Below are 24,224 nucleotides of genomic sequence, written 5' to 3' on the forward strand. Positions count from 1 at the left end.
TGTCACTGCAGCGGCAAATTCTGGCACTCTGATGAGTTGCCTTGCCATCACACCCTGACGAGCTCTGTTCAAATGCTTGTCTTATTAGATTCTTTGAAGACGACCATGTCTTCTCAATGCGGTGCCGCCCTTTCATCCTTGCAATACCAACTATTCCACCCCGACCTGAACGTTTAGAAGTTCATCGGCGATGGATGTGCGGATTGTTGCTTACGGATATGGCTGCATCCGGTTGACATTAGAACCGATAACGACTGTGCCACATCCGCGCACATCTCGAGGTCGGTCGGCGGTTAGCGCTACGTCGTTTGCCCATCTACAATGCTCACAAATGGGAAACTGAGAGTTTACTATATTCGGTAGGGGCTGGTACTCTTGCAGGATGGGTAATACAGTCTCTAGCGCTACGCCGCGAAGTGCGAGTGCCGGAATTGATAGTTATGTCAGTGAATTATCGGACGTCAGATACGAGAAGAGGTATAAAGAAATGAGTGTTCTATACATGGGTCTTGCTGCTAACTTTAGTATATGTACGTTATCATCAAAGCTTGGGAAGTGGTCATTTTATGAAGACGATAAGATGCAAACACCGTGAAGGTCTCGTTGTTGTCAAGATTTTTATAAAACCTGATGCCGGCATCTCCTTGCGAAAGTACGTCCAAGAACTAAAAGGTACCGCGTGGAAAACTTTCTAGCGGGGTAAATGAGGAAAGCATATTAAAGATGTTCAAAAAATAGCGGAGCGTGATATTCTTCTCGACATCCCGAATGCTTTCCCCTATCAAAGGATCATCGAGACGGATCGAGCGGCGTATATGATTAGGCAGCACCTTTACAGCAACTTATATGACCGTATAAGGTATAGCACACACTACACCCTTTTGACGTAGAATCCCAAATGGTAAACGCTGGGGCCGTACAGTACTCGTCCATTCTTGGCTTCAATTGAGAAAAAGTGGATAGCGTACCAGATATTGACAGGATTGGCAGCGGCCCATGCTCAACATGTATGACCCAGGCGATTATTACTGTAACGAGTTGATTACACCCTAATAATGCCTGTGAGATAGATCTATCACGGCGACATCAAAACCGAAAACATTCTGGTTACCAGCTGGAATTGGGCATATTTGACCGACTTTAGCAGCTTCAAGCCAACTTTCCTTCCCGAGGTGAGATACGCTGAAAAATGGATGATTGCGAGTATCATTTGATTAAAATCATGCAGGATAACCCAGCAGATTTCTCATTCTTCTTCGATACGTCCTCGCGCCGTGTGTGTTATCTTGCTCCGGAACGCTTCTATGCACCAGGAGAGACGTTGTTTAGCGACAAGGATGGGAGCTTGTGTGAATCCATGGATATCTTTTCGTTAGGGTATTATAGTCCTTTATCTCATGAGTTCTACGTCACGCGAGTAATTTTCTATTTGATTGATAGATGTACCATCGCAGAGCTCTTTTTAGAGGGAACCCCACTGTTCTCCCTTTCTCAGCTGCTACGTTACCGAAGTGGGGATTACGATCCCTCACCGGAACTGGAGAGGATTGATGACCTTCATATAAGAGTGAGCATCGCGGACTGGAGAATCATGTTCAACATGAGCATATGACTAACATTTCACTGAAAGAACATGATAAAACACATGATTCAGCTGGATCCAGCTAATAGGAAGACAGCCGAGACGTATCTTGCTGAGTGGTAATGATCATGATGGAGTACTAGTGATATTATTGGAATGAACACTTATACCGCTACTATGTTTATCAGGGCTGGGAAAGCTTTTCCTGAGTACTTCTACACATTTCTTCACAACTATGTTGCCTCGTTGGGAGACGCAACAGTATCAGCTAATCCCCTGGCAGACAGAAAAATCGAACGCATTTACCACGACTTTGACAAAATTGCCGTCGCTTTGGAAATCATGAACGAATCCACTCAAGACGAAGTAAGCGAACTGCCAGAGCGGGAGAGTCCTTCTGGACGAGCTGTATTGTCCGGGCATGTGGGTCTGTATCAGCCTAAAACTTGGACACATAATACTTTTATCCTACTTGCGCTCTGTTCGATACTAACTAGATTTTTGATTTTTACGTGTGACTTCCTTGTGGCTAACAGTAAGTTCCTCGTTCCTGCTATATCTGTTCATGATCGTTGGCATTTACTGCTTTTCTCAGGGCTGTTTGTCTCTTGCCGTGAATATACCGAATTTCCCGATTACGTGCGGCGAAATTGCACGAGGCTCCGGCGCAGGTCAGTTTGCTCAGTCAATTCAAGACTTTGGTCCTTTATTCTCTAACTTTTATGCCCTGTGTTTGGTAGGTGATGGCTGTTTGATCTTCACCACAATAATCTGCTCTGCCTTGCGCAACGTAGGGCAACCGTCTTCCAAGCTTTTCGCCCTTGATTTGCTACTTGCACTAGCAGTGCATCTCTCCGACGAGCCGCGACTGGACCGTCTTGTACCTTACATTGTAGCCCTTCTCGATGACGATTGTGGCTATGTGAGAGCAACTGCAGTGACAACGTTAACGCAACTGGTAGGCAGCAGTATGGCGACTACCCGTTCTTTAGTTTACTGATATCCCTGTTCTGGAATAGTTAAACATGATAGAGCGTATTACTCCTCCAGATGCGAATATTTTCCCAGAGTACATTCTTCCTAGCCTGCGAAGGTTTTCGAGTGATCCAGATGCATTTGTCCGGGCCAAATATGCCCAATGTGTCCCAGCTATAGGTAAGCACAAACTGCAGAAAATTGTACGTATATTATACTGAAACACAATGGCAGCGGAAACGGCGCTGCGCTTCCTTGAATTGTCCCAGCTGCTCCGGGATAACAGTCATTCCGAACTCGAAGCTGATGGCGACCCATACCAGCAGGTATGAGAGGCTAACCACATTGCGAGTTTTGCTGAGTTGAAAATTGACGCATTGTACCAAGATCACATATGATTCCGGTCTGCGAGATCTGCAAGAGATTATACAGGAGGAGGTTATCACTCTACTTATCGATCCCGATCCTCTCGTCAAAAGAACCTTACTATCGGAAATGGCCCGCTTATGCATCATTTTCGGGAGACAGAAGGCCAATGATGTTCTCCTCTCACATATGATTACCTACTTAAACGACACCGATTGGCAGCTCCGCAGGTAGGCATATAAAACAAAATCTGGCAATTCCGACGCTAATTTTGTCTGGTCAGTGCTTTTTTTGAGAGCATCGTGGGTGTCGGTACCTTCGTTGGTGGGCGAAGTTTAGAGGAATATATCTTGCCTCTGATGGTGCAGGCGCTGACAGGTAAGAGGCGAGCAAAACTGTGGCAGCCTTGTGGTTGTGCTAATGGAACTGTTTTTTGAAGATGCTGAGGAATTTGTGATCGAGAAAGTCCTTAACGCTTTAACATCGTTGGCAGAGCTAGGTCTCTTGCAGAAGACAAAGTTGAAAGAGTTAGCAGGCACCGTTGTCCCTCTAGTCTGCCATCCGAATACATGGATCCGCTTTGGTAAGTGAGAGACGTAGATGGTTTTGGGTATCCGAGCACTGACCGAAGTGTTCGCCCGCGTATTTAGGAGCTATTGCATTTATCTCGTGCGCCGCACGCCTTTTGCCGCAAATCGATGTCCGGTGTATCTTATATCCCATCATCAGTCCTTTTTTGAAGACTGACATCGCAGACATCACCGAAGTCAATCTGTTGGAGAGTTTGAAAAATCCGGTAATGCCTCCTGAGAAGGCATCGTTTAATGCATCCCCACCGTGAATGTTAATCGCAACCTTCAGATTAGTAGGGTACTCTATGATCAGACGCTGGCGTTTGCATCAAAAGCTGCTGCAGCCGGGGATCGAGAACGCGTCTTATCGGGTGGTAGCTATCGAGGAATGGAATACAACAGGCCTCTACATGGTGTCGTCGATGTTGCCAGTCCGACGGAAAGAGGAAAAGTCAGCCAGGGTCCAGAAAGGTGAATTGATTCGATGATTCCACATCAATATCTTATGCGGAGGCTGAAATTGCACGACATAGCAATGAGCTTCTGCAGCGACTGAGGGAACTCGGAATGACTGACGAAGATAAGGAAAAGCTCTTTGCAATGAAATATTACATTTCGAAAGCAACGCAGTCGCGTCTGAGGTGAGATGAATCTATGAGGATGATTGTTTACGCAGACCAAATCTAACATCATGGGAACAGAAAGTCTGCAGCGGATATGCAGTATCAATGGGCATATCCTGATGAATTGGAGGGAAAGGTACTTAATCGGCAGTAAAATGTATCACCTTCAGGTTCTATTACTAAAGTTCTTAATTGTTTAGTCTGATCTGGTAGCCCTCAAAAACTTTGGAATCACCCCACACACATTGTTCCTTTCTCCAAACGAAGACTTCCGGCCCAGCTTCCTGGTAAGTCCCTACTGAGACGGAGCGCCGCCAAGTGGTACTGATGTCCACTTAATGAAGGTTTCTGACGCTGTTCTGCCGAATGCACCGTGGATGTCACGCGCACCCTCCGACTCGAATGTTTCCCAAGTATTCGATCCCACTCGCAGCTTGTCTCCTGTATCTGCATCCGTAAAACAGCTCAGAAGTCCGACGCATCGAAGAAATGCCTCCGACACGTCGCTTATGCAACACCTGAACGTTAGGGCACGTTCACCGGCGATGGGGGAGCCTTATGCAACTTCGCCCACCTCGTTAATGTCAGAACGCCTCAGCGAGACGGGGACTGACGCTACATCCACTACCGTCAGCTCTGCACCTATGCCCCGAAGCGCTTCAGCCAATGTTCTAGTGCCCTTATCCAGGACCAAGCACCCTTCTGTAGGTGGAGGAGGTCTCGATAGCTTGTTGGCAGTGCCGGGAAGAGCTTCACCAATGGTGTCTGCGCCGCATAATCGCAAAAGGAGAGGTCATTCACGAACAGGAAGTGATGCTAGCAGCATAGTAACCTCAACAACCAACGACGATGCAGCCAGTGTATCGGACCGTGTGTCTCTTATGACGGCTGGCGATGGTCACCCTGGACTAAGCACTAGAAGTGGGATGATGGGGAATAGCTTTGGTATACTTTCATCCTTAAGTCAGTCTATATGCCGTCCGTCGCTCACCTTCGTCACCTCCGTTATCTGATGACATAGAGGGCAAAGACAAGTATATTCGACGGCTAGTGGCCAAGAAAGTACGAGAATACTTTCCTCCTCCTATTCCAGGTACCGCCCATTGTGCTCAAGGATGAAAAGCGTTGTCCATTCATTGTTTGCATTGTGATTAGAGCTAGGACCAAAGGTTTCTATACGAACTGCCGCTAATGCACCTGCCCAGCGGCCACGTCGTGCGAAAGGAAGTTCGACTCTCAGTCACGACTGGAGTGGCTGGCGCCCGGAAGGGATTTTGGTTGCTCACCTTGCTGAACACCGCGAACCTATAAATTGTTTGCGAATCTCGGCGGACAACACCTTTTTCGTCACTTGCTCCGACGATAAGACTGTCAAAGTTTGGGATACCGCGCGATTAGAGAAGAACGTAACAAATCGGGCGAGATTGACATACACGGGACATGGTAAGCCGACGCACAAGGCTCGCTAGCTCATTGTTGACCAGGATCTGTATATGCAGAGGGCAAGGTCAAGGCGCTGACTTTCTGTGAAAACACACATAGCGTTGCCTCCGCGTCAGAAGATGGGGCCATCCATGTTTGCAGGTAACTAATTACGAAAGGCAACTCACTTGTACATCAGGTGCTAACAGACATTCCGCAGGGTGGAATGTGTCAACAGGGGCGGCGCTTGGCGGTATATCGGATACCACCCTGTTCGCACCATGCACCTTGAAAACGATTATGTGGAACTTCTAGAACACTATGATACCGGTAAGTTAAACGAGATTGGCCTTGAATATGAAATTCGTACTAATCACTGAATATCTGCCTCTAGAAACACATTCCGTTCTCGTTTACGTTACGGCAAAGGGCAAGCTTTGTGGCATCGACCTGCGAACCATGACTGAAGTCTGGTCTTTCGACTGTCCTCCCCAACATGGCAAAGTTACAGCCATGGTGCTCGATAAACAGAAGATTTTCTTGATTACGGGAACCCACCGCGGAGTGTTTACGCTTTGGGACTTGCGATTCAAACTACAGGTGAAAGTTTGGGCGCACCCTTCTCGAAAACCGATCCATCGGATGGGAATATGGGGTGGCTCTGAAGGTCTGTTCATTACCGTAGCGGTTGACGGACCCACACAGGAAGTTTCAGTGTGGAATGTGGATTCTAGTGAATGCCAGCAGGTGTGGTGTGTGGTCGCGGCGGGTCCGCATGGAACCGACATAGAGGAGGAAATGAATAAAGTGTATGGTGCCGGCTTAAAGGTATGGCAACTTTTAGGCGTGTTGATTTTTGCTTTCGTGTTATCCAATGACTTACAGTCGCAACTTAGGCTGTGCATCCACCGGACCTTGATGATTTCATCGGAACCAAGCCTAGCACGACATCAGATACCACACCGATATCCGCAAGTGCTAATACCAGCGTATTTACTTTCCTGACCTTCCCGGACGCACCTTACATGCTGACTGCTGGCACTGACCGGAAAGTGCGTCTATGGTCCTTTACCGATATTGAAGCGTCGTATGTCGTAACTGGGCTGGAGCCGGATGACGCTCCCCCGCGATACAGGTTCGTTGACGGACGATAACTCGTTATGGATACTTGCCGTCCAAGATCTAAAATTCCTCTTGTCAATTTCAGCTCACACCAATTCGGAGATATTCAGTTTCACTTTGAATATACGCCAACACACCACTTTACGCCAACAACTTCCTCCGTTGTCTCTGGAAGCGCAAGCACGTCCGCCTCACGTTCTGTGTCGTCTCCGAGACTTTTACGGACCGCCAGTAGCTCTCAACAGGCACGCACCACAAATACGGGCTCTGGTGTTGGAATGGTAGCAAGCCCAACGTTAGTCCGCCATCGAGACGCAATTGTGGATGCGGCCAGAACGGTTCTACCGTTTCCCATGCTCATAACGGCGGGTAGGGATGGTGTGGTGAAGGTTTGGAAATAGAATGTGTATATATACTGGCATGCACTGAAGCCATGTGGAGCATGTATTTTGTAGCTAGCTATGTAGAGTCTACCTCTTAAAATGGTCTTGATAATCCTAAGCCTATCAACAGTGCAGTTGGGTAACATTGATGCAATGTGGCAGCACTTGCGATCCAGCCGATACAGTCCGCAGCGCCTGCCTCACCACTCGCAAGATATTAATTGCGGCATCTGGCGGTAGCTGCGATCAAACTCTCCGGCATTCTAGATATTGTCCCATCCATCATCCACTCTATCGTATCCCAACATTTTTTCTACATGTTCCGCTATTGCCAAGGAGGAGGTTAACCCTGGAGACTCTATACCGAGCAAGTTAATGAACCCAGGGTGTTCCTTCGATGATTCAATGACAAAGTCATGGAAAGGGTCACCAGGTCCCGAAAGTTTTGGTCTTGTTTACGCGGAACAGTACCAAGGATTAGAGCGCTAATAGATATCACAATAGCCATCACTCGTTACCTCACCTTATTCCCGCATAATCGACCCGTAAATCCTCTTTCTTCACTCTTCTTAAATATTTACTAACCGCTTCGGCAAACTGCTGGCTCATGGCTTCATCCTCCTGTACACCAACATCCTCTTTTGAATTCACGTAAAAAGCATTGGGACCGAATTTGACTCTGCCAGCAAGGTCAACAGTGGAATGTACACCCAGCCCCTGAAGGTTTTTCTCAGGAGTGGGATATATTAAACGCTTTACTGGCGGACAGCGTCCGGCGAACGTGTAGTAAACGCCTTTGCATGGGTAAATGCGATATGGCGATGTTGGTGCGATCATGGCGGCTACAGCATCTGCGTAAAGTCCAGCACTGTTGATGACGTTGCGTGCGTGGATGATCGTGGGGGGTGTGTCAGAGGTACGGATGCGATACCCCGAAGAAGTGGCGGATATCGAAATGACAGAAGTATGATAGACAACATCAGCGCCACGAGACTGGATCTTGGCCTGGATGCAATGGAACTCAGATCAGAGCGGTGTGGGAAAAAGGAGATCTTTGTAGCAGTTATATTGACCTCTAGGCATTCCATCAGAGCATGTGAATCTATTATTCCTGTAGTAGGACTGACTAGGACTTCCTTTGCAATGACGTTCGGCTCTTGGTGTGCTGCCTCCTTCATTGACAGAAAATGCATTGGAACACCGAGTTTCTCTGCGCGGTCTTTCATATTTTTCAGATACAAGAACTGATCTGGTTCGGATCCAATGACCCATTTCCCTATTCGTGCATGGCGAATAGAGTGTTGGGAGCAAAAAGAATAGAGCAAACGGTTTCCGCGGGTGCAAAGCCGGGTCTTCAGCGAGTCGACAGGATAGTAAATGCCAGCTACGAATCCAGAAAATTAGTCTCATATTATAAGAGCTCCAGGCTAAACGTACTTACCATGTATAACCTCAGAGTTGCGGGAGGATGTTTCCATTCCAAATGACGCATGTCGTTCGAGCACAAGAGTTGTCGTTTTGGGCTGCCGGCTCAGTCTTTCGGCAATGGCCAAGCCTGTAATTTGAGATATCAGGACAAGGAGACAAAACGTAAGGGGGAAGCGAGGCCGATAAGTTGCCCACCTACCACTCCTGCCCCAATTATGACATTGTCGAAGCAAAGTTCAGGTTCGCTGATGCCGGATGTGGTAGTTGAGAATGCTGATTTTCTGGAGACTGAAAATGCTTCAGCTATCGTCGCAATTGCAAGCGTTCGGTAGGGTAAAACCCTAGCAAATGTAGTAGGTGATGGCAGCATCTGTAATGTTTTCAGTCAAAAACAAACGGAACTGAGCAAAGTTGGTTGATCTGGAGGTGTGAGTCACACGAGCAGGATGGGTAAGCACCTCGCACTTGTTTCCGTTTTCGAGTCTTTCGAGATCGCCAAATGTCGAAACCATCGTCAACAAGCTTTGAGAAGGATTCTCCCGATATCAGTAATCATGAAGACGAGGACCCCGTTGTTCGCATTCCAGTTTGGACCGGGATCGCACTCCGGTTGGCGCTGTTTTTCTACACGGATGCATCCTCGTTCTTCAAACATCGAGTGGAAACAAGTACACCGGTGACGAGCTGGAAAAGATGTATATACACTACCAAGATATGTTATGCTTGAACCTTTTGGACTCAATGCTGTACTGTAGTTCAGGAAGGCCTGCACTTGTTCCAGCACGGACTGCCACCTTATGATGGCGGCGTTTACCACCAAGTGCGCGACATGCTATTGCTTCCCAAGACACGCCTCGGTTTTGATTATATCTTGTTTACATAGGCACCTTTGCTCCTAGCCGTTTTCAACTTCCTTCCTCCAATTTTGATTCCATTCCTTTTCGTGGCACTAGACTATTGGATAGCGCGCGGCTTGGTGGAAATTGCAAGCTACAAGCGGAAGACTCTACAGGAAGAAGTGTGGCCCGAGCCTACATTGAAGCCTACATTACTAGCGCCACCGCCTTTGGAGGAAGAGAGCGATGAAGAAGAAACGGAAACCCCCAATCAGGAAACGGCCGGGTTGAACAGGGATGCTCACACAGAGCAGATAAAAGAAGCACCTAAAGGAGATACGTTGATACCACCTTGGCTGGTTGATGATCCTGCTACTCTCCTGCCGAAGAAGAGGCCAAAAGCAACCAAGAAGACTCCATCCCAACCGCAAGATGTTACTCGACCAGTGGATGCGTTACTCCAAGCAGAAGACATTGGATCGATCTACCTTCTAAATCCATTCAGCGTAATGACGTGCCTTGCTCAAAGCACCTTATTGTTTACAATTTTAGCAGTCATCCATGGGCTCCGCTTTGCAATTAGAGGTAACGCTGCACCACCGAACCTTTTATTCTTGCTAGTCGCCGCAAGATTTCATCTAATGTACTTTATCCACTGGCAACCCAGGGAACAGGAGTCTTTCCATGCTGTGCATAGCAATAGCAGCGTACCTTAGTCTTTATCCGGCAATGATGATCGCACCTGCGGTCCTCATCTTAGCTCGCAATAGCCATGTCGGGGTAAGAAACGCGATCTGATTCGAAAGCACCTCGGAGTTGCTCAAACTGCCGGTCTAGATTTCCAAGGAAATGCGGACAAGCTTGCCTCTCTTTATCGGTTACGCTGTTGCACTCCTCGGATTGTCGTACCTACTCATAGGATCATGGCAGTTTTTGGAATCCACCTACGGAGTCATGTAAGTTGCTTGGCAAATATCGTTCTTCAATCTAGATTCTTAATCGTATGGTATTCATCAAGCTTGTTCGTTCCTGACTTGACGCCAAATATTGGATTGTTCTGGTACTTCTTCATTGAGATGTTTGATCAGTTCCGAACATTCTTCCTTTGCGTATTCCAAATATTGGTCTTTATCTTCGTCGTTCCAGTTTCGATGGTGTTCAAGTATGTGCGCTGCGACTATTTTTGCGAAAGAAAATCGCGATCTAATCGTGCGTGATACTTCATCCCTGCTCCCTGCTGCATTTAGAAACCATCCGCTTTTCGTAGCCTTCCTGCTTACAGCCATCATGGCTATTTTTAAGTCGTACCCTTCACTAGGTGATACCGCTTTATATCTCACCTTCTTATCGATGAACCGGGAGTTGTTTAAATGTAAGCATCCGACGTCAATCGTTCGCATGGTCCATATTTTGACGATTCTCTTTAGACATGCGCCACTCCTTCCTTGTCTTTAGCGCACTGTTCTTCGCCTCCGTTTTGGGCCCGCTATTCTATTATCTGTGGCTTTATGCTGGAAGTGGCAACGCAAACTTCTTTTACGCCATTACGCTGGTGTTTGCTTTGGCACAAGTGATATTGATAACAGACACTGGATTCGCTATGGCAAGAAGGGAATGGGACAGACTAAATCCGGATCTTAGAACGAAGAGAGTAGAACTGATACATCGATAATGAGGAGCATCTAAGTTAGACTATCAGTCGCGAGCAATGCCTTGGCAAGACGCTCTTCAATGGAAATTTTAAGCATACGCCGAATCGTGCCAGGCCACCCTCATAGATGCCTAAATATTGATCCACACAGCAGCAAGTAAAGCATATTTGTTTATTAGACACCATCGCATCCGTCTCTATATTACAGCCCTCGCCTCCGTCGATTTAGTGGTGGTGCATATTTGCGGTCGCATAGTTTGTGCCGTACTTCTTATCGAGCTCTTCGAGATATGCAATGTTCTTTGGCTCCTCCCAAGAGTGTTTGTGAAGCTGAAATGCAATGCAACGGTTAGAGAAGTGCCAACAGGGATCCAAACACGGGTGCTCGTATTCCTGCAGCTGATAACGCCACGCTTGCTATAGCTTTCGTGTTATACAGCGGGCATGTTCGTTGTCGCTCCAGCAACCCATGACCTCGCGCAAACTCAACTTTTACTTACAAAGTGGTGAGGTCCATCGTGGTACATTCGGTAGTAAACAAAGAACCATACGGGAGCCATCATGAGCTTCGTAGCCCATACTCCGCGTACACGAGGGGCCGTAAACCCGAGACCGGGTGGTTTTGGGTGATGGTGTCCTGCCATTTTCTAATGTCGTTGATGAGGAATGAGGACGATTGCAAGCAAAAATCCCCAAACTCGACTTTCCGTTCTCCGCGTATCTGGGCCACACGTGACAGTGGCACAGTCGTTCCAGGGCATCGGTAAGCGTCAAGTCGGCGAACGCAAACACGCCCCAATCCTGTCTCGCCTGTAGCCCAAACGCCCATCGGAGCCTTTCATCTTCACGCTTTCACTGCCATTTCGCATATTTCATCCGTCGACAGTCTTCGCTACGTGTAGCGTTGCGGGAGTCGTGTTTGAACTCTTGGAATCCTAGCGTAGCACACCTCCGTTTCCACGAACACCAAGGATTGGCAAGTTTCACAAAATGTCCAAGCTCGAGTTGAAGCTCCCGCCTGTTATGGAGCGGAGATATAAGCTAGTTCGCGAACTAGGACAGGGTGCTTATGGAGTTGTCTGGTATGCTATCCTTTGCGCTGTTTCTGTGTAGATGACTCGGCGATGTTATCGTGCAAGGACGCATGTCCCTGTGATAACGAGTGCTGGATAATGACTTTCAACGACTGATACTATGTTATTATATTGTTTCTGCGTATGGATAATAGCGCTGCTCAGAATTTGGAAACTGGGCAAGAAGTTGCCATCAAAAAGGTTCAAAAAGTGTTTGAGAAATCGATCCTTGCCAAGCGGGCTTTGCGAGAGATTAAGCTTTTGCGCCATTTCAATGGTCATGAAAATGTAGGTGGATGGCCAAATATGCTGCATGACGCGTTGGACGCTTCGCTCACCGTGTATGCAACGTAGATAACGTCGCTGCAGGATATGGACGTCACCGATCCTCAAAACTTTAACGAAGTGTATGGAGTTTCATTGTGTTGAGTAGGCGACCGCGTTTCAATCACTTTGTACTGACTGGATTTTTGGGAATGCCACTAGGTATATCGTGCAGGAACTGATGGAGGCGGATTTACATCAAATCATCCGCTCCGAGCAACCCTTGACAGACGCGCATTTTCAATATTTCATTTATCAGATTTGCCGTGGTTTGAAATATATCCATTCAGCCAACGTTTTGCATAGAGATCTGAAGCCTGGGAATCTGCTTGTGAATGCCGATTGCGAATTGAAGGTGGGGACATGGTAGACCTTGCCGGGGTGTTTAGTGACCTACACTAAAACCATTCCATCAGATTTGTGATTTCGGGTTGGCCCGTGGGCTTTCTGACACACAAACTGGATTCATGACGGAGTATGTTGCGACGCGATGGTATCGTGCCCCAGAGATCATGCTTTCCTTCAAGAGCTACACCAAAGCTAGTGAGTGGCCTATGCTCGCCGTACGAATAGTGTCACATTCTCATCATGACTCCCGCGATAGTCGACATGTGGTCTGTCGGATGCATCTTTGCAGAGCTATGTGGTGGAAAGCCGCTTTTTAAAGGGCGCGATTGTGAGTGGCCATTTCTGCTGTATCCACGCGGATCGAGCGTTTACCGAGGATATCTGATTTTTAGATGTGGATCAACTAAACCAAATTTTGAGTATTCTTGGAACACCTGATGATGCAACACTCAGGAGGATTGGAAGTGAACGGGCGCAACTGTATATTCGCAGTTTGCCAAAGATGAAGAAAATTCCTTGGGCGCAACTGTACCCCAAAGCGAGTCCAGCAGGTATTCAAGGAAATTCAATCTTTTGAAGTAGCATTCGGATGTGCTAAGTCCATCTACATAGCTTTGGATCTACTTGAGAAACTTCTTACATTCGACCCTGCCGCTCGGATAACAGTTGAGGAGGCATTGGCTCACCCATATCTGGAGGCCTACCATGATATGGAGGACGAGGTAGGGTTGTGATTTCTTGCAAGACGAGGGTGACCTTACTTAGCCCTGGTGCATTAGCCTTCCCACGACCGTCAATTTGACTTTTCGTTTGAATCCGTCGAATCTGTCGAGGAAATGAAAAGTAATATCAATGTCAACTTTTCTGGCGTAACCCTGAATATTGGCTGATTTTCTCTTCAAAGAAATGATCGCGCAAGAGGTCATGGAGTTCAAAGCTCAGAAATTGCAACAGGTTAACGGCACTCTACCCAGGCCAAAGGAAAGGTATAATCTTTCCATAGTCATTATTTTATCTTCTTCATCCAAACGAACCTCTCTTTTAGTTTGCCTGGTCCAACGCGCGATGCTGTAGTCGCAGTAGCACGTGAAGAAGATGACTATATGGGGGGTGCTGTGGATCTTGACGATGAGCTCCGCATGCGGGAGCAGAGACGTTAGCGTGGATGACTCTTGTAGTTTTCCTTCAACTGAATCGCCTTGTGCCTATGAGCCGATATGCCGAAATGTTAGCCCGAGGCGAATAGAGGGGTGTCTGTTTTGCTGATATGTTGTCCACGTTTGTGGCGGACAAAGATCACTAGTTGGGTCTAAATACACACAGTGCAGATGATGCTGTTTCTACAGTCATGCGCTGATCTTTGCCTTTACGACATGCAAAATGGTCCTAAAGTCTTCCCACGGAATATAATCCACTGACTCTCTGATGCACCACTTTTCCAAATCCTTCCCTTTCTTGGCAAAAACGATGTCCGCTTCTCTTGCTGCAGATATATCCGATACTCCGTCACCCGCGAATACAATCAAGGGCGGGTTTGACGTGTATTGCTCTTTGGCGGCTTTAATGGCCAAGCTCTTGTCGTGTCCGTGAGAGCTATGGGCAGCGACACGGACAGTAAATAGGAGTTGATGTCAGCTATGGTTCATATAACCGAATTACCTCTCATCACGATACACGATTTCCCACTTGGAGGTGTCTCCTGTCCGACTAATAATAACATCGTTCGCCAGGATTTCCATAAGATCGTTGTTTTCCGCATATCCTTGAAGGAACATCTTTACTAATGGGCTCAGACCGCTGGATTTGTTATCGACCAGACGGGGTGAGATTAAATGTATGATGGCGGTTTAGTTTGACTCTACATGGTGCTTGCCTGCTGAGAACCACCAATGGAATCCTTTGTATATTACAAAAGTGGTGAAACTCTTCAAATCCTAAATCAATCTTGACATCTGTTTGTTTGATTTCGATAAGCCATGTGGATACACACTGGATTTTCTGTGCCCACCTTTCAAGAGTCTAAGGGCCTCCTCCCAGTTCAGGTCGACACTGTTTGTTGGTGTTATTCAAGTGACCTTGTCATGCTCAGAGGACTATAGCACACCTATTCCACATTTCAGCTACGGCACTTCGGAATGAAAGTGTTCCGTCTAGGATCTGGACATCTGCACATGGACGTTAAATGTTATAGCTGGGAATAACAAGATAAGGAGGCCAACCTAATGCTCTTCGATTCTCATAGCCCATACAATGGTCAATCAACAGCGTTCCCGTGTCTTGTGTGGTGATGGTGCTATTGCGAGTCAGGCCTTGTGTGAACCAGTAAGGTACTTTGACTTACCCATCAAAGTCTGAGAAAACCAAAACCTTGGGAGGATGCTGCGGTAGCTTAAGTTGCACCATCTTGTGAGATTGCTGACCAGGTTAGATAAAAGATTCCGTCTATAAAAGTGTGGATTGAGAAGGTTGGGGCAATGCGCTTGGCAAAAGAGCTTTTCAACGCGCTGCTCTCGTCTCAAGAACGCAAATGGCTGCCCAGGTCAAAATTGGGGCTCTACAGAAATGTCCTTTCTCGCAACCTACTAGACGTTTATCAGACCAAGAAGAGTGTCATGTTGCTTCGTTGGCTCAAAACGTCTTTCAAACATTTTGCCAGCGAGCGATCTCTTCACTTGGCCGTGTCCCAGAAAGGCTAAATAGCGTAAAGTGCAAAGTCGTGGCCCTTCAACTCGGCGTCGTTTCTTCCTCATTCCCAGCATCTCCATTCGCTGTTACAAAATGTCACAAGACAGCGTTATTGCTGCTCTTTCCAAAAGCTTGCCACCATGGCTTTTACTCAAGGCAACCGACCCTCTGTCCGTGGTTTATTTGGCAGCCTTGGTGATCGTCTTGTTGTTGAGTATGTACCCGGCGCATGGAATACCTTTGAGTTGCTTCACTTAACACGCACCTTCAAACGTAAAAAGGTACATTTATCGTCTTTTCAAAGACGAGAGGACATAAACGGGACACATTCCTGCTGGCAGGTCTGTCGGATGCTGGAAAGACAGTCCTCTACGTGAAGGTTGGTGCGTCTGCGATAGCTGCCTTCGTGATATATAGCTTGCACCGCCGTAACAGATGCCTCTTTCGTTTACAGCTTCGAAATGGGCAGATGGTTGATACGCATACCTCTATGACGGAAAATGAGGGACGATTTGTACCAATATCTCAAAAGGTGAGCACTAGATTTGTGGCGAACGATGAAGCATTACTCATCATATTCTGTGTATCTATATAATAGCACGGCAAAAGCCAACAGCGTCCCGTCCATGTCGTCGATCTACCGGGCCATGAGAAGTTGCGATTTAAATACACTGAATACCTCCCTGTCACGGCGGGCATCGTTTTCGTCGTTGACAGCACCACAATACCGCGACAGCTTCGCTCCGCAGCGGAATACTTGTACGATATTTTAGCAAATCGCTACACTCAGAGGAATGAAATTCCGATTCTCGTACTGTGCAATAAGAACGATATGCTGCTAGCGTTGAAGGAAGATAAGATTCAAACAATGCTGGAAGGAGAAATGTAAGTAAACACCCAAGCATTCTCTGCAAGCTGGAGGCTTGTCTCTGATGACCCTTGTATATTTTCAAGTGACAACCTCCGCAAGACGAGGTCTGCCGAGGTGCAAAGTCAGGATGAAGAAAAGGATGACGAATTTATAGGGAACGAGGGTGAACCTTTCAAGTTTGAGCATCTACCAAATGCTATATCCTTTATTTCATGTAGCTTGATTCGTGATGATAAGATTGGAGAGAATGGGCTTGATGCTGTAAATGCATTCATAACAGAGCTGACCCGATGAAGAAACAAGTGCATTGGAGAAGGTAGCCCCATTCGATTGACGCTTTGTGAATTCTGTTGTCCTCACATTGATATCAATGCTACTGGGAGTGCCACGCACCGATGCAGAATGTGGGCAGGAGAGTTGCTGTTCCAGAGTGGGTGGGCCCGCACGCAGCCGTCAACAATTATAATACGTGCCAATAAAACTTGTCTATATTTTTCTCTCCCCGCAAGACATACGCTTTTTCTAAATTATACGGTTTCGACTCGGACGCCTGCTTCATTTACAAGATTGTACAACCACCGCCCTTTGGCTTCCTCGTGAAGGGGTTCTCTTCGGGCTTCAGATTTGATGTAAGCGGTTCGGAGGTTGATGTTACAAACGTCACCAGTCTATGAAGATGAAGCGGTCGAACAATTCAGTCAACCGTTCATCTAAATCGCCGAGAGGAAACATTCTCGAGGAGATACTCACGCTTTGCTTGCTTCCGAAACTTTCACTCGCGGCAATTCCTCATCTTGCCTGAGACGTTCATTCAATGCTGTGGTTACATTGTGACAGTTTTAGCCATACTGTCAAGGGCAAGCACAAAACGGTTGTGGCTTGCAGCAGGTTTATCTGCGCTTGCCCTATAACACGCTCTACACACTCACCAATCAGTTTCTGTAATTTGAGCTCCGACATTTCGTTTCCGGCTCCCACAGATTAGTCGGCGTGGTATTGTGCAAATGTTGGTATGTGATTCGCAAATCTATTGCAATATGGGGGGTATCGAAAGCGTGCTTATAGCTATCGTAGGTCTGATGGATACGATCACAAGAAAGCGATGCAAAACACTAAAGCAAAAGGGCAAGGAGCGGAGTTGGGGTAAAGAAGCGCCTCTCTGGACCACACAATACGTGGACGAGCTTTCCAGCAACACGCGCATTAGGTCAGCTGCTTGGCGCAAATAATTTTAGTGACTTTTATTATTTGAGACTAGAGACTTGCAAGATCATTAGTTTTGACGAGGATTTTATTTGCTTTCTGGAAGCAGAAACATTGAGCAAGATGTAAGGAATCATCGGTTGGTTGGGGCATTATTTTTGTACGAGTGAGATTCAGTATTGGATCTAATGGTCAACTTTAGGGGGAAAATGTGTCAAATCGTCATGGGGCCAGCTGGAAGCGGAAAGGTATAATCTTGCATCTCATACCATTCAATTACTCCAAAAGTGATTGACAATGTCTGGGTGTGGCAGTCGACATATTGCTCAACAATAATGACTCATTGTGAGACGATAAAACGGACGGTACACCTTGTTAATCTCGATCCCGCCGCAGAGAGATTTACGTATCAACCAACAATAGGTAACAGCTTTGGGCTAGACAGAATTCACATGTGGGACGCCAACAACTTGGATCTACACTGTGAATGAGACTAGCGACAAGACAGACTCACTCGCAACTCCCTGCAGATATCCGAGATCTCATCACACTCGAAGACGTTCAGGAAGAACTTGGATACGGCCCGAATGGTGGACTCATATACTGCCTCGAATTCCTCACAAACAACCTGGACTTTTTAGAGGAAGAGCTTGGCGACCATGACGATGACTACCTCATTGTTGACTGTCCCGGTCAAATTGAGCTGTACACACATTTTCCAATCATGAAGACAATAGTGCAGGCCCTTCAACGACTGGATTATAGGGTCTGTGGAGTATATCTATTGGACTCGCAATTTGTGGAAGATCCTAGCAAATTTTTTGCTGGGGTCATGAGCGCCATGAGTGCCATGGTTCAATTGGAGATACCACATATCAATGTGATGACTAAAATGGACTTGATCGACAAGCGGCATAAAACCCAGGATATTGAACGGTCTGTTGCATAGATCTGTAGCATGAAGGAACTTGCCGTATGCACACTCAACCTGGCTGTTGCTTGTTCGCAGATACCTCTACCCAGATCCAACCCTCCTCCTGGAAGACGTGAATCAAAACACCCGACCAAAGTTCCGTGATCTCAATGAAGCTCTCGTACGACTGGCAAGTGTCTCCACTCTTACCTTACTGTATGCACACAAATCACATCTGATTCTTTCCACACCTGACAGATTGACGAGTACAACATGGTAACATTCGTCCCACTCAATATCAAGGACGAAGAGTCTGTTGAATTGGTTCTATCACATGTGGATAACGCCATACAGTACGGGGAGGACGCAGAACCAAAAGAGCCAAAGGATATGGATTTTGAAGACTGGGAAGGACAGAGCGAAGACTAGGAAACAACCGCACATCCATTTCATGTTGCCCAGCTCGTAGAGTTGTATATAGCATTCTTGTAGATAGGTTAATGATGATCATTAAGCATTACATAGTTGAACGGATATTCGCTGCCTGACATGTACTTGAAACAAAAAAATCACAACTTGGGAGTTTGGGACACGACCGGAACCCGACTGGCACTTAACACACACAGTTTTAAAAAAATTAGCAAATGGCCAATTCTTTTTTTTGTCCCCTTCTATCTTTTCGACTGACAGCATCTATCTCTCAAATGCTCCCAACATCCCTACTCACTACTCACCCCTTCTTGGACATGTATTCTTCAATCTTTTGAACAGGCACTGCTCCCTTGCTCAATTCCCATCCAGCTTTGATTTCTGCTACTTCCTCGTCTGTTATGATGAGGATATTCCTGGGGTCGTCGAGAATGGCCTGGGCGTCTTCGTCCGCTGGGGAGCCGCTTTTTTGGCTGCGTACATGGACACTGAGTTTCCGTCGTTCAGGAGCAGAGAGAGCAATATATGTATCATAAAACTCTAGCAGGCTGTCTTGGGTGACACATTTGACCTAAATACAAGAAGAGCGTTCAATTCTGATTCACATCAGTCAGTCTTCCATCAGCGACATACCAAATCAGCATCTTCAATGTGCTGCTCAAAATTGTAGTACCGCGAAGAAACATGAGTCCACAAACGGTGTGACTCTTGTCCCAAGTTCTTATCTTTCTCCAACATTCGCGCGGCTAGGGCTGCTTGATGCTTTGCATATTCATCTGCTGTCAGTTTGCTAATGACAGACTGTAACGATACGCAGTAGATGAGTAACGGTATGTTATCGAATACGCAGCAAATGTACCAACCCGCATAGATGCCAAAAACGAGTTTATCCTGCTCTCGAGGTACGCTGGGTCTTTTTCGCTTTGAATGATCACCCTGAATCCCATTATTCCCGTCGACTTGCGTAGACCGCTAAACACCATGTAACCTACACGAATTTAGGATTCTCGTTGGTATCCGCACCAGCCCTTGATCGCCGACAGACACTTACCAAGCTGCTCTTTTGTTCTGAGCTGGTCAAACGCGGGCTCATGCGCAATTTGACTGAACAAGTTCAGCTTTGCTCGTAGTTCTGCATCGGTGAAATCGCCCACCTGAATGTAATACTCGATGGCGGAATTGACATTGTCGGCGTTTGGAACATCACGCACATGTATATATGATATGCCTGTAAAAAATAATGCGGTTAACATATGCTTTGAGCTTTTAACGGATACACATGCGTACCAGGAACTAGAAGCTGCGTGCGCATGGTCTGTGCGCGCTGGAATAGTGGAAGGGCCTTTGGATGGAATGCGTCTTCGACAATGGACACCAACTTTAGTGCTTCCTAATTACCCGCAACCAACGACAAATTGTGAATGTTGTTCATGGTTAACGTATCTGACTCTCACAACCTACCTCTTCTTCAACATTTCCATGCACCAACCCTTCAATGTGCATTTGTTCAAGCAGATGCGGGTAGAATTCTTCCACTTGCTGAGGCGTGATGCCTAGATATCAATGATAAGACAAATCGCCCCATTTGCAAACATGAAATCTAGGTATGCCAACCATAAAGTTCAACAAGCTTTTCCTCATGTGTCCACAATTTCTCTTGCGTCAAGTAGCTGACATAGTAGATTGCATGCTGATGTGGTGATTCCATTGCCCAGTTTTTGTACGATCTGCACACCTATAAAGTCCAGATCTGGGTAAGCGTCATCGTGCATGCAAGTCAAGCGTATAAACATTACTTGTTCACTAATGAATTTGAATCGTTCAGGATCAGCCTTGAGATTCTTCATTTTTTCCACAATCTTCGTTAATAGCGTCGGGAGCTTATCATTGTAACCCGCCAAAACGAGCTAACAAGTATAAAAAACTGAGTATGATGGGTCTAGCAAATGTACTGGCTTCTCGGCTTACTTACCACCATGCCGTCCGTGTTGTTGTCCAAACTATATGATAGTCCCGCAACTTCCGCGTAGTAAGAAAATTCATTAAGTGCGTCCTTGAGAAGGTCAGTATAGAGTCTCGACAGCGTGCAGCTTAGCGGTGAGACATAGGACAACGGGCTTGAAGACAGTGCACGTTTAAATATAAATCATCAGCATTGAGGGCGTCCAGTATATTCGCACCTCTTCAATTGGAACCAGAGATTTGCCTTGGGAACCCAAAACGTGTCGTCTTTCTTATGCCACATTCGGGTAAGAGGCGTCTCCTTGATGATGTGCGCAGATCGCATTTTCTGTTGATCACCAGAAACAAACATCAGAATCTGAAGAGATGACCCATACGAACAGCAAGATCCCAACCTCTTCAACATCAAAGCGTCGCACATCAAACTTCTCAGGAATGAACTCGTTTCGGCTTGGTAAATGCAGTTCAGCATTGTGACCGATATTGGCCAGTGCCTTTGCAAATGTGGGTTAGTCTCGGCTGTAATCACAATTTGCAACAGGCTAATCGTACCTGCTTCAAGCTTTCACTGAAGTCTTCGACTGTATACTCAGTCCCGTACCACTGCGCTTTTGAGAAATTAGTAGTGTCATGATGCGGAGATACCACAGTCAAACTACAAGGAATCATTCCGCGTAAGTATCACTGCCGTAATATGGCTAACATGAGAAACAAGCTCTACCGGAAATTGTCTGGTCGCAGGTAACTAAGACACATGCGAACTTTCTCTGCGTCGTACTGATGCATCAAATAGGGACCCGACAAAATGTCTGGAGCATCGTATCTGTGCATGTTTCCAGCAACACGAGACGCGTAGGATGCCGGAGGGGACTTTTCTTTAAAGCGAAATGTCATTTCCGCCAATTGCTTGCACTACAGTTTTGTGAGCAATGGTAGAGACGTAACAGTCAGCGTGACTGCAGACAGACCTCGTGGTAAATCCAAGGTTGGACCCCATCTTTCACCACCATGTTGATATACTGGAAGACGATTGGGACAATTTCCTCGTAATGTTCTAAAGATATATGATTAAACAGCTTAGCGTGTAGTTGATTTGGCCCGTTACTCACCGACGCCAGACAAGGTAAGGTCTATCGAGACCTTGAAAAAGTCAAAATTGATGCCACCATGGGTGACTCCAGCGGACAGCGCCAAAGCCCAACCTATACACTCCAATGAGATACCTGGATAATATGGCCCAACAGTAAATCTTACCTTTCTTCTTGAGCAGGGAGAGAAGTGACCCTTCACCCTCATGTCCGATCAGATGGGCTAGGTACTTACTTGGCTAGAGGCAGCCAGAAACTTCATAAGCAGCAAGCATGAGAGATGATCCCTTGCATTGACAAACGTACTTGGACTTTGTAGTACGGCTGGGTATCAGGAAATGGGAATGTCAATTCAAGATGACGTAGTTCCTTTACTGGTTTGATCAGCACTTGTTTCTGGTAAAACGGATGATCTTTAGGTTCGAGCGATACACATGGGTGAGCAAGTACTTCCAATCTCCTACCCCTAGTTCCGCAGCAGTGAGTGGATGTCCTTCAAAGGACGGTACGTCAATGGCCTTGTTTTGCACCGCGGAAAATTTCTCAACAGCCCATTCAGCTAGCTGATCCAGGGGCTCTGGTGGTAGAGGTACGCGTCAGGAAGAAATTCGAGGGATGGCAAAACGATAACGATGACTAACCTTTTCCCAACAATACGAGCTTCATTATATTGGAGCTGTAATACTTGCTGTGGAAGTCTAGCAATATTTTGCGGATGTCGAGGCCTTTTGACGCGGGGATGTCTCGTAGAGTCTCCAGATTGCCTACATTAAGTCATAAGTCGATCAATTCGCAACCTTGCGAGGTGTCATCCATTCACGAGCATTACCGGTTCCAAACTTGCGGTAAGGATGTTTTTCGTTCGACAAGTCTTTCTCAAGTTGATAAACTCGCCAGTTATCGGAATGCAGATTCTTTTTGTGCTCTAGTAGGTCGGCAACGTTAGCTTTGATCCTCAAATCAATATTCCCACCCACGGCACCGTTCCATACACACCCGAGTCGACCGCATTCATTTCACGCTCAGTGCAAGATTCGGAGAATAAGGGGCTGATGAAGAACTGAGCGAATCTATACAAAAAAGCGTCAGTAGCGTTCTCCGCGTGATTCTGTCCTTCTTGACATCAGGCATACCGATCCAGGGCGCCTTCAAAGTGATCGGATGTAACCTCGAAATAATAATCTGCACAGGTTCCACATGAACATCATGTAGCGGATACACCCTTTTATGCAAAAAAGCTCATACTTGTGTTCTCAACTAAAATGAATTGGCAATTAGGAATATGGGAGGAACGAGACGCCCGGGGATTACAGTATTATCTCACCAGATGTGAATGCGTTTGAATATCCACCATGTTCAGAAAGATACTATAAAATATGGCACGTCGGGTAAGCAGCAGATTCTACATATTATGAGCAGGCTTTGCAGCTAGGCTATCCAACCTACTTGATTGTAATCGTTTTCCACTGGATACTACAATTATAAACAAAGAGCATAGTTTATTGGGATGACCCACGGAAGTTGTGATCCCCGCAAATAGTTTACCTTCTCTGTACCCTATATTGTAGTGAACAGTACACGCAAACATGAGTTCAAATAACATGTGAAACATCAAGGTTTGTCGGAAGAACGTCACAACTGCAAATCCAAGTTGCCAACGTGATTGCATAATATGCGATTATGTCCACCGGCAACCTTTGTAATATCTGTGACAAGTATCTCAGAAGACCCTTCTCTTACCATGAAGACTGGATGTCAAGATTATCGGCCCGAGTTGAAAGACAGAATATGTTAGCGATCGGCTAGAACTGAATCATTGCGTGAAACTTGCTCGGCGGGCAGAATCTGGCCATGCTCTATACCAGTACGACCGTACCAATACATTGATTCCAGCATCACCACCAAGCTGCGCTCATTTACACCAGGATCTGCCGCGATCAGTACATACGCAAGTGTTCGCAAAAATGCGCCAACCCAGCCACATCGTCAGGATCACATAGATGGCCCACATGAACATCCAGCGCCGCAGAAGACTTGTCCGTATGTGGGTCAGATATCAATAAAGCTTGGAGGTTGTTTTCAAGTGTGAGCATGCGGTATCCTCTATCATCTTGGTCGGGTTTGAGAATGTTGTCGAAAATGGAGTATTTTGCACCCTCGGCACTAGCATTTTGGCCAGAAACTGCTTGCGTCGCTTGTGCAATATTTGGGTCTGTTGGCAAAGAAGGTGTATTGGACACCATGACGTGAATGACAGCGGATGAAAAAGGTATAGATTGCTCAATTGCTCAAAATGCCGGACGGTTGGCAATTCGTCACAGCGTTGGGATGCGAAGGCTTGCACGTGAGCCCCAGGCTGCTGCGTAAG

General features: G+C 46.5%; 8 protein-coding genes across 9 annotated transcripts; 4 read left to right on the plus strand and 4 right to left on the minus strand.

Annotated features, from left to right (window-relative positions):
• Nucleotides 1-382: 382 nt before the first annotated feature.
• On the plus strand, nucleotides 383-7,063 carry SPPG_07143 (VPS15 protein kinase; the record flags this gene model as incomplete). The annotated part of the gene is made up of 28 exons (XM_016755318.1): nucleotides 383-477; nucleotides 548-672; nucleotides 739-859; nucleotides 923-1,007; nucleotides 1,071-1,172; nucleotides 1,229-1,377; nucleotides 1,441-1,567; nucleotides 1,631-1,701; nucleotides 1,771-2,009; nucleotides 2,323-2,540; nucleotides 2,602-2,737; nucleotides 2,792-2,883; nucleotides 2,945-3,153; nucleotides 3,207-3,301; nucleotides 3,363-3,506; nucleotides 3,574-3,719; nucleotides 3,785-3,966; nucleotides 4,029-4,136; nucleotides 4,197-4,254; nucleotides 4,319-4,405; nucleotides 4,463-5,063; nucleotides 5,140-5,211; nucleotides 5,274-5,561; nucleotides 5,618-5,702; nucleotides 5,761-5,870; nucleotides 5,935-6,368; nucleotides 6,437-6,675; nucleotides 6,748-7,063. 28 exons carry the CDS (start codon nucleotides 383-385, stop codon nucleotides 7,061-7,063), a joined length of 4,734 nt encoding a protein of 1,577 aa, XP_016605719.1.
• A 2-nt stretch (nucleotides 7,064-7,065) lies between these two features.
• Nucleotides 7,066-9,279, minus strand: SPPG_07144 (uncharacterized protein). The gene is made up of 5 exons (XM_016755319.1): nucleotides 8,669-9,279; nucleotides 8,487-8,600; nucleotides 8,119-8,429; nucleotides 7,569-8,050; nucleotides 7,066-7,495 (listed from the first exon to the last, which is right to left on the minus strand). Exons 1-5 carry the CDS (start codon nucleotides 8,841-8,843, stop codon nucleotides 7,309-7,311), a joined length of 1,269 nt encoding a protein of 422 aa, XP_016605720.1. The 5' UTR covers nucleotides 8,844-9,279; the 3' UTR covers nucleotides 7,066-7,308.
• On the plus strand, nucleotides 8,946-11,091 carry SPPG_07145 (GPI-anchor transamidase subunit GAB1). Its single transcript, XM_016755320.1, has 8 exons — nucleotides 8,946-9,168; nucleotides 9,229-9,293; nucleotides 9,357-9,894; nucleotides 9,977-10,089; nucleotides 10,147-10,265; nucleotides 10,328-10,471; nucleotides 10,557-10,681; nucleotides 10,737-11,091. The coding sequence occupies exons 1-8, from the start codon at nucleotides 8,973-8,975 to the stop codon at nucleotides 10,979-10,981; spliced, it is 1,545 nt and encodes a 514-aa protein (XP_016605721.1). The 5' UTR covers nucleotides 8,946-8,972; the 3' UTR covers nucleotides 10,982-11,091.
• Nucleotides 10,925-11,646, minus strand: SPPG_09445 (uncharacterized protein). Its single transcript, XM_016757611.1, has 2 exons — nucleotides 11,461-11,646; nucleotides 10,925-11,290 (listed from the first exon to the last, which is right to left on the minus strand). Exons 1-2 carry the CDS (start codon nucleotides 11,602-11,604, stop codon nucleotides 11,186-11,188), a joined length of 249 nt encoding a protein of 82 aa, XP_016605722.1. The 5' UTR covers nucleotides 11,605-11,646; the 3' UTR covers nucleotides 10,925-11,185.
• A 103-nt stretch (nucleotides 11,647-11,749) lies between these two features.
• SPPG_07146 (CMGC/MAPK protein kinase) lies at nucleotides 11,750-14,136 on the plus strand. Its single transcript, XM_016755321.1, has 11 exons — nucleotides 11,750-12,042; nucleotides 12,189-12,321; nucleotides 12,388-12,440; nucleotides 12,520-12,712; nucleotides 12,774-12,900; nucleotides 12,962-13,033; nucleotides 13,098-13,256; nucleotides 13,318-13,427; nucleotides 13,485-13,548; nucleotides 13,610-13,691; nucleotides 13,751-14,136. Exons 1-11 carry the CDS (start codon nucleotides 11,951-11,953, stop codon nucleotides 13,863-13,865), a joined length of 1,200 nt encoding a protein of 399 aa, XP_016605723.1. The 5' UTR covers nucleotides 11,750-11,950; the 3' UTR covers nucleotides 13,866-14,136.
• Nucleotides 13,962-15,455, minus strand: SPPG_07147. 2 transcript variants are annotated; one of them, XM_016755322.1, is made up of 8 exons: nucleotides 15,289-15,455; nucleotides 15,047-15,236; nucleotides 14,925-14,998; nucleotides 14,810-14,870; nucleotides 14,714-14,754; nucleotides 14,579-14,657; nucleotides 14,365-14,502; nucleotides 13,962-14,298 (listed from the first exon to the last, which is right to left on the minus strand). In XM_016755322.1, the coding sequence occupies exons 2-8, from the start codon at nucleotides 15,106-15,108 to the stop codon at nucleotides 14,052-14,054; spliced, it is 702 nt and encodes a 233-aa protein (XP_016605724.1). In that variant the 5' UTR covers nucleotides 15,109-15,236; nucleotides 15,289-15,455; the 3' UTR covers nucleotides 13,962-14,051. The 2 variants fall into 2 exon arrangements, with proteins under 2 accessions (XP_016605724.1, XP_016605725.1); XM_016755323.1 differs by having other exon boundaries at nucleotides 15,047-15,455.
• Nucleotides 15,456-15,483: 28 nt separating this feature from the next.
• SPPG_09446 (uncharacterized protein) lies at nucleotides 15,484-18,806 on the plus strand (the record flags this gene model as incomplete). Its single annotated transcript, XM_016757612.1, has 12 exons — nucleotides 15,484-15,604; nucleotides 15,672-15,769; nucleotides 15,845-15,922; nucleotides 15,989-16,275; nucleotides 16,345-16,382; nucleotides 17,336-17,468; nucleotides 17,539-17,589; nucleotides 17,667-17,712; nucleotides 17,779-17,887; nucleotides 17,995-18,400; nucleotides 18,474-18,567; nucleotides 18,636-18,806. The coding sequence occupies 12 exons, from the start codon at nucleotides 15,484-15,486 to the stop codon at nucleotides 18,804-18,806; spliced, it is 1,632 nt and encodes a 543-aa protein (XP_016605726.1).
• A 36-nt stretch (nucleotides 18,807-18,842) lies between these two features.
• SPPG_07150 (uncharacterized protein) lies at nucleotides 18,843-24,160 on the minus strand. The gene is made up of 28 exons (XM_016755324.1): nucleotides 23,805-24,160; nucleotides 23,597-23,604; nucleotides 23,402-23,413; nucleotides 23,303-23,329; nucleotides 23,181-23,223; nucleotides 23,102-23,113; nucleotides 22,990-23,038; nucleotides 22,853-22,926; nucleotides 22,686-22,781; nucleotides 22,498-22,620; nucleotides 22,321-22,433; nucleotides 22,163-22,252; nucleotides 22,023-22,095; nucleotides 21,878-21,970; nucleotides 21,737-21,822; nucleotides 21,490-21,680; nucleotides 21,321-21,423; nucleotides 21,164-21,262; nucleotides 20,987-21,096; nucleotides 20,779-20,923; nucleotides 20,603-20,713; nucleotides 20,421-20,541; nucleotides 20,268-20,359; nucleotides 20,094-20,196; nucleotides 19,858-20,034; nucleotides 19,670-19,794; nucleotides 19,440-19,607; nucleotides 18,843-19,377 (listed from the first exon to the last, which is right to left on the minus strand). The coding sequence occupies exons 1-28, from the start codon at nucleotides 24,097-24,099 to the stop codon at nucleotides 19,108-19,110; spliced, it is 3,009 nt and encodes a 1,002-aa protein (XP_016605727.1). The 5' UTR covers nucleotides 24,100-24,160; the 3' UTR covers nucleotides 18,843-19,107.
• Between the last annotated feature and the right edge of the window lie 64 nt (nucleotides 24,161-24,224).

The sequence above is a fragment of the Spizellomyces punctatus genome (assembly GCF_000182565.1).
Source record: "Spizellomyces punctatus DAOM BR117 chromosome Unknown supercont1.14, whole genome shotgun sequence".
NCBI classification, from domain to species: Eukaryota; Fungi; Chytridiomycota; class Chytridiomycetes; order Spizellomycetales; family Spizellomycetaceae; genus Spizellomyces; species Spizellomyces punctatus.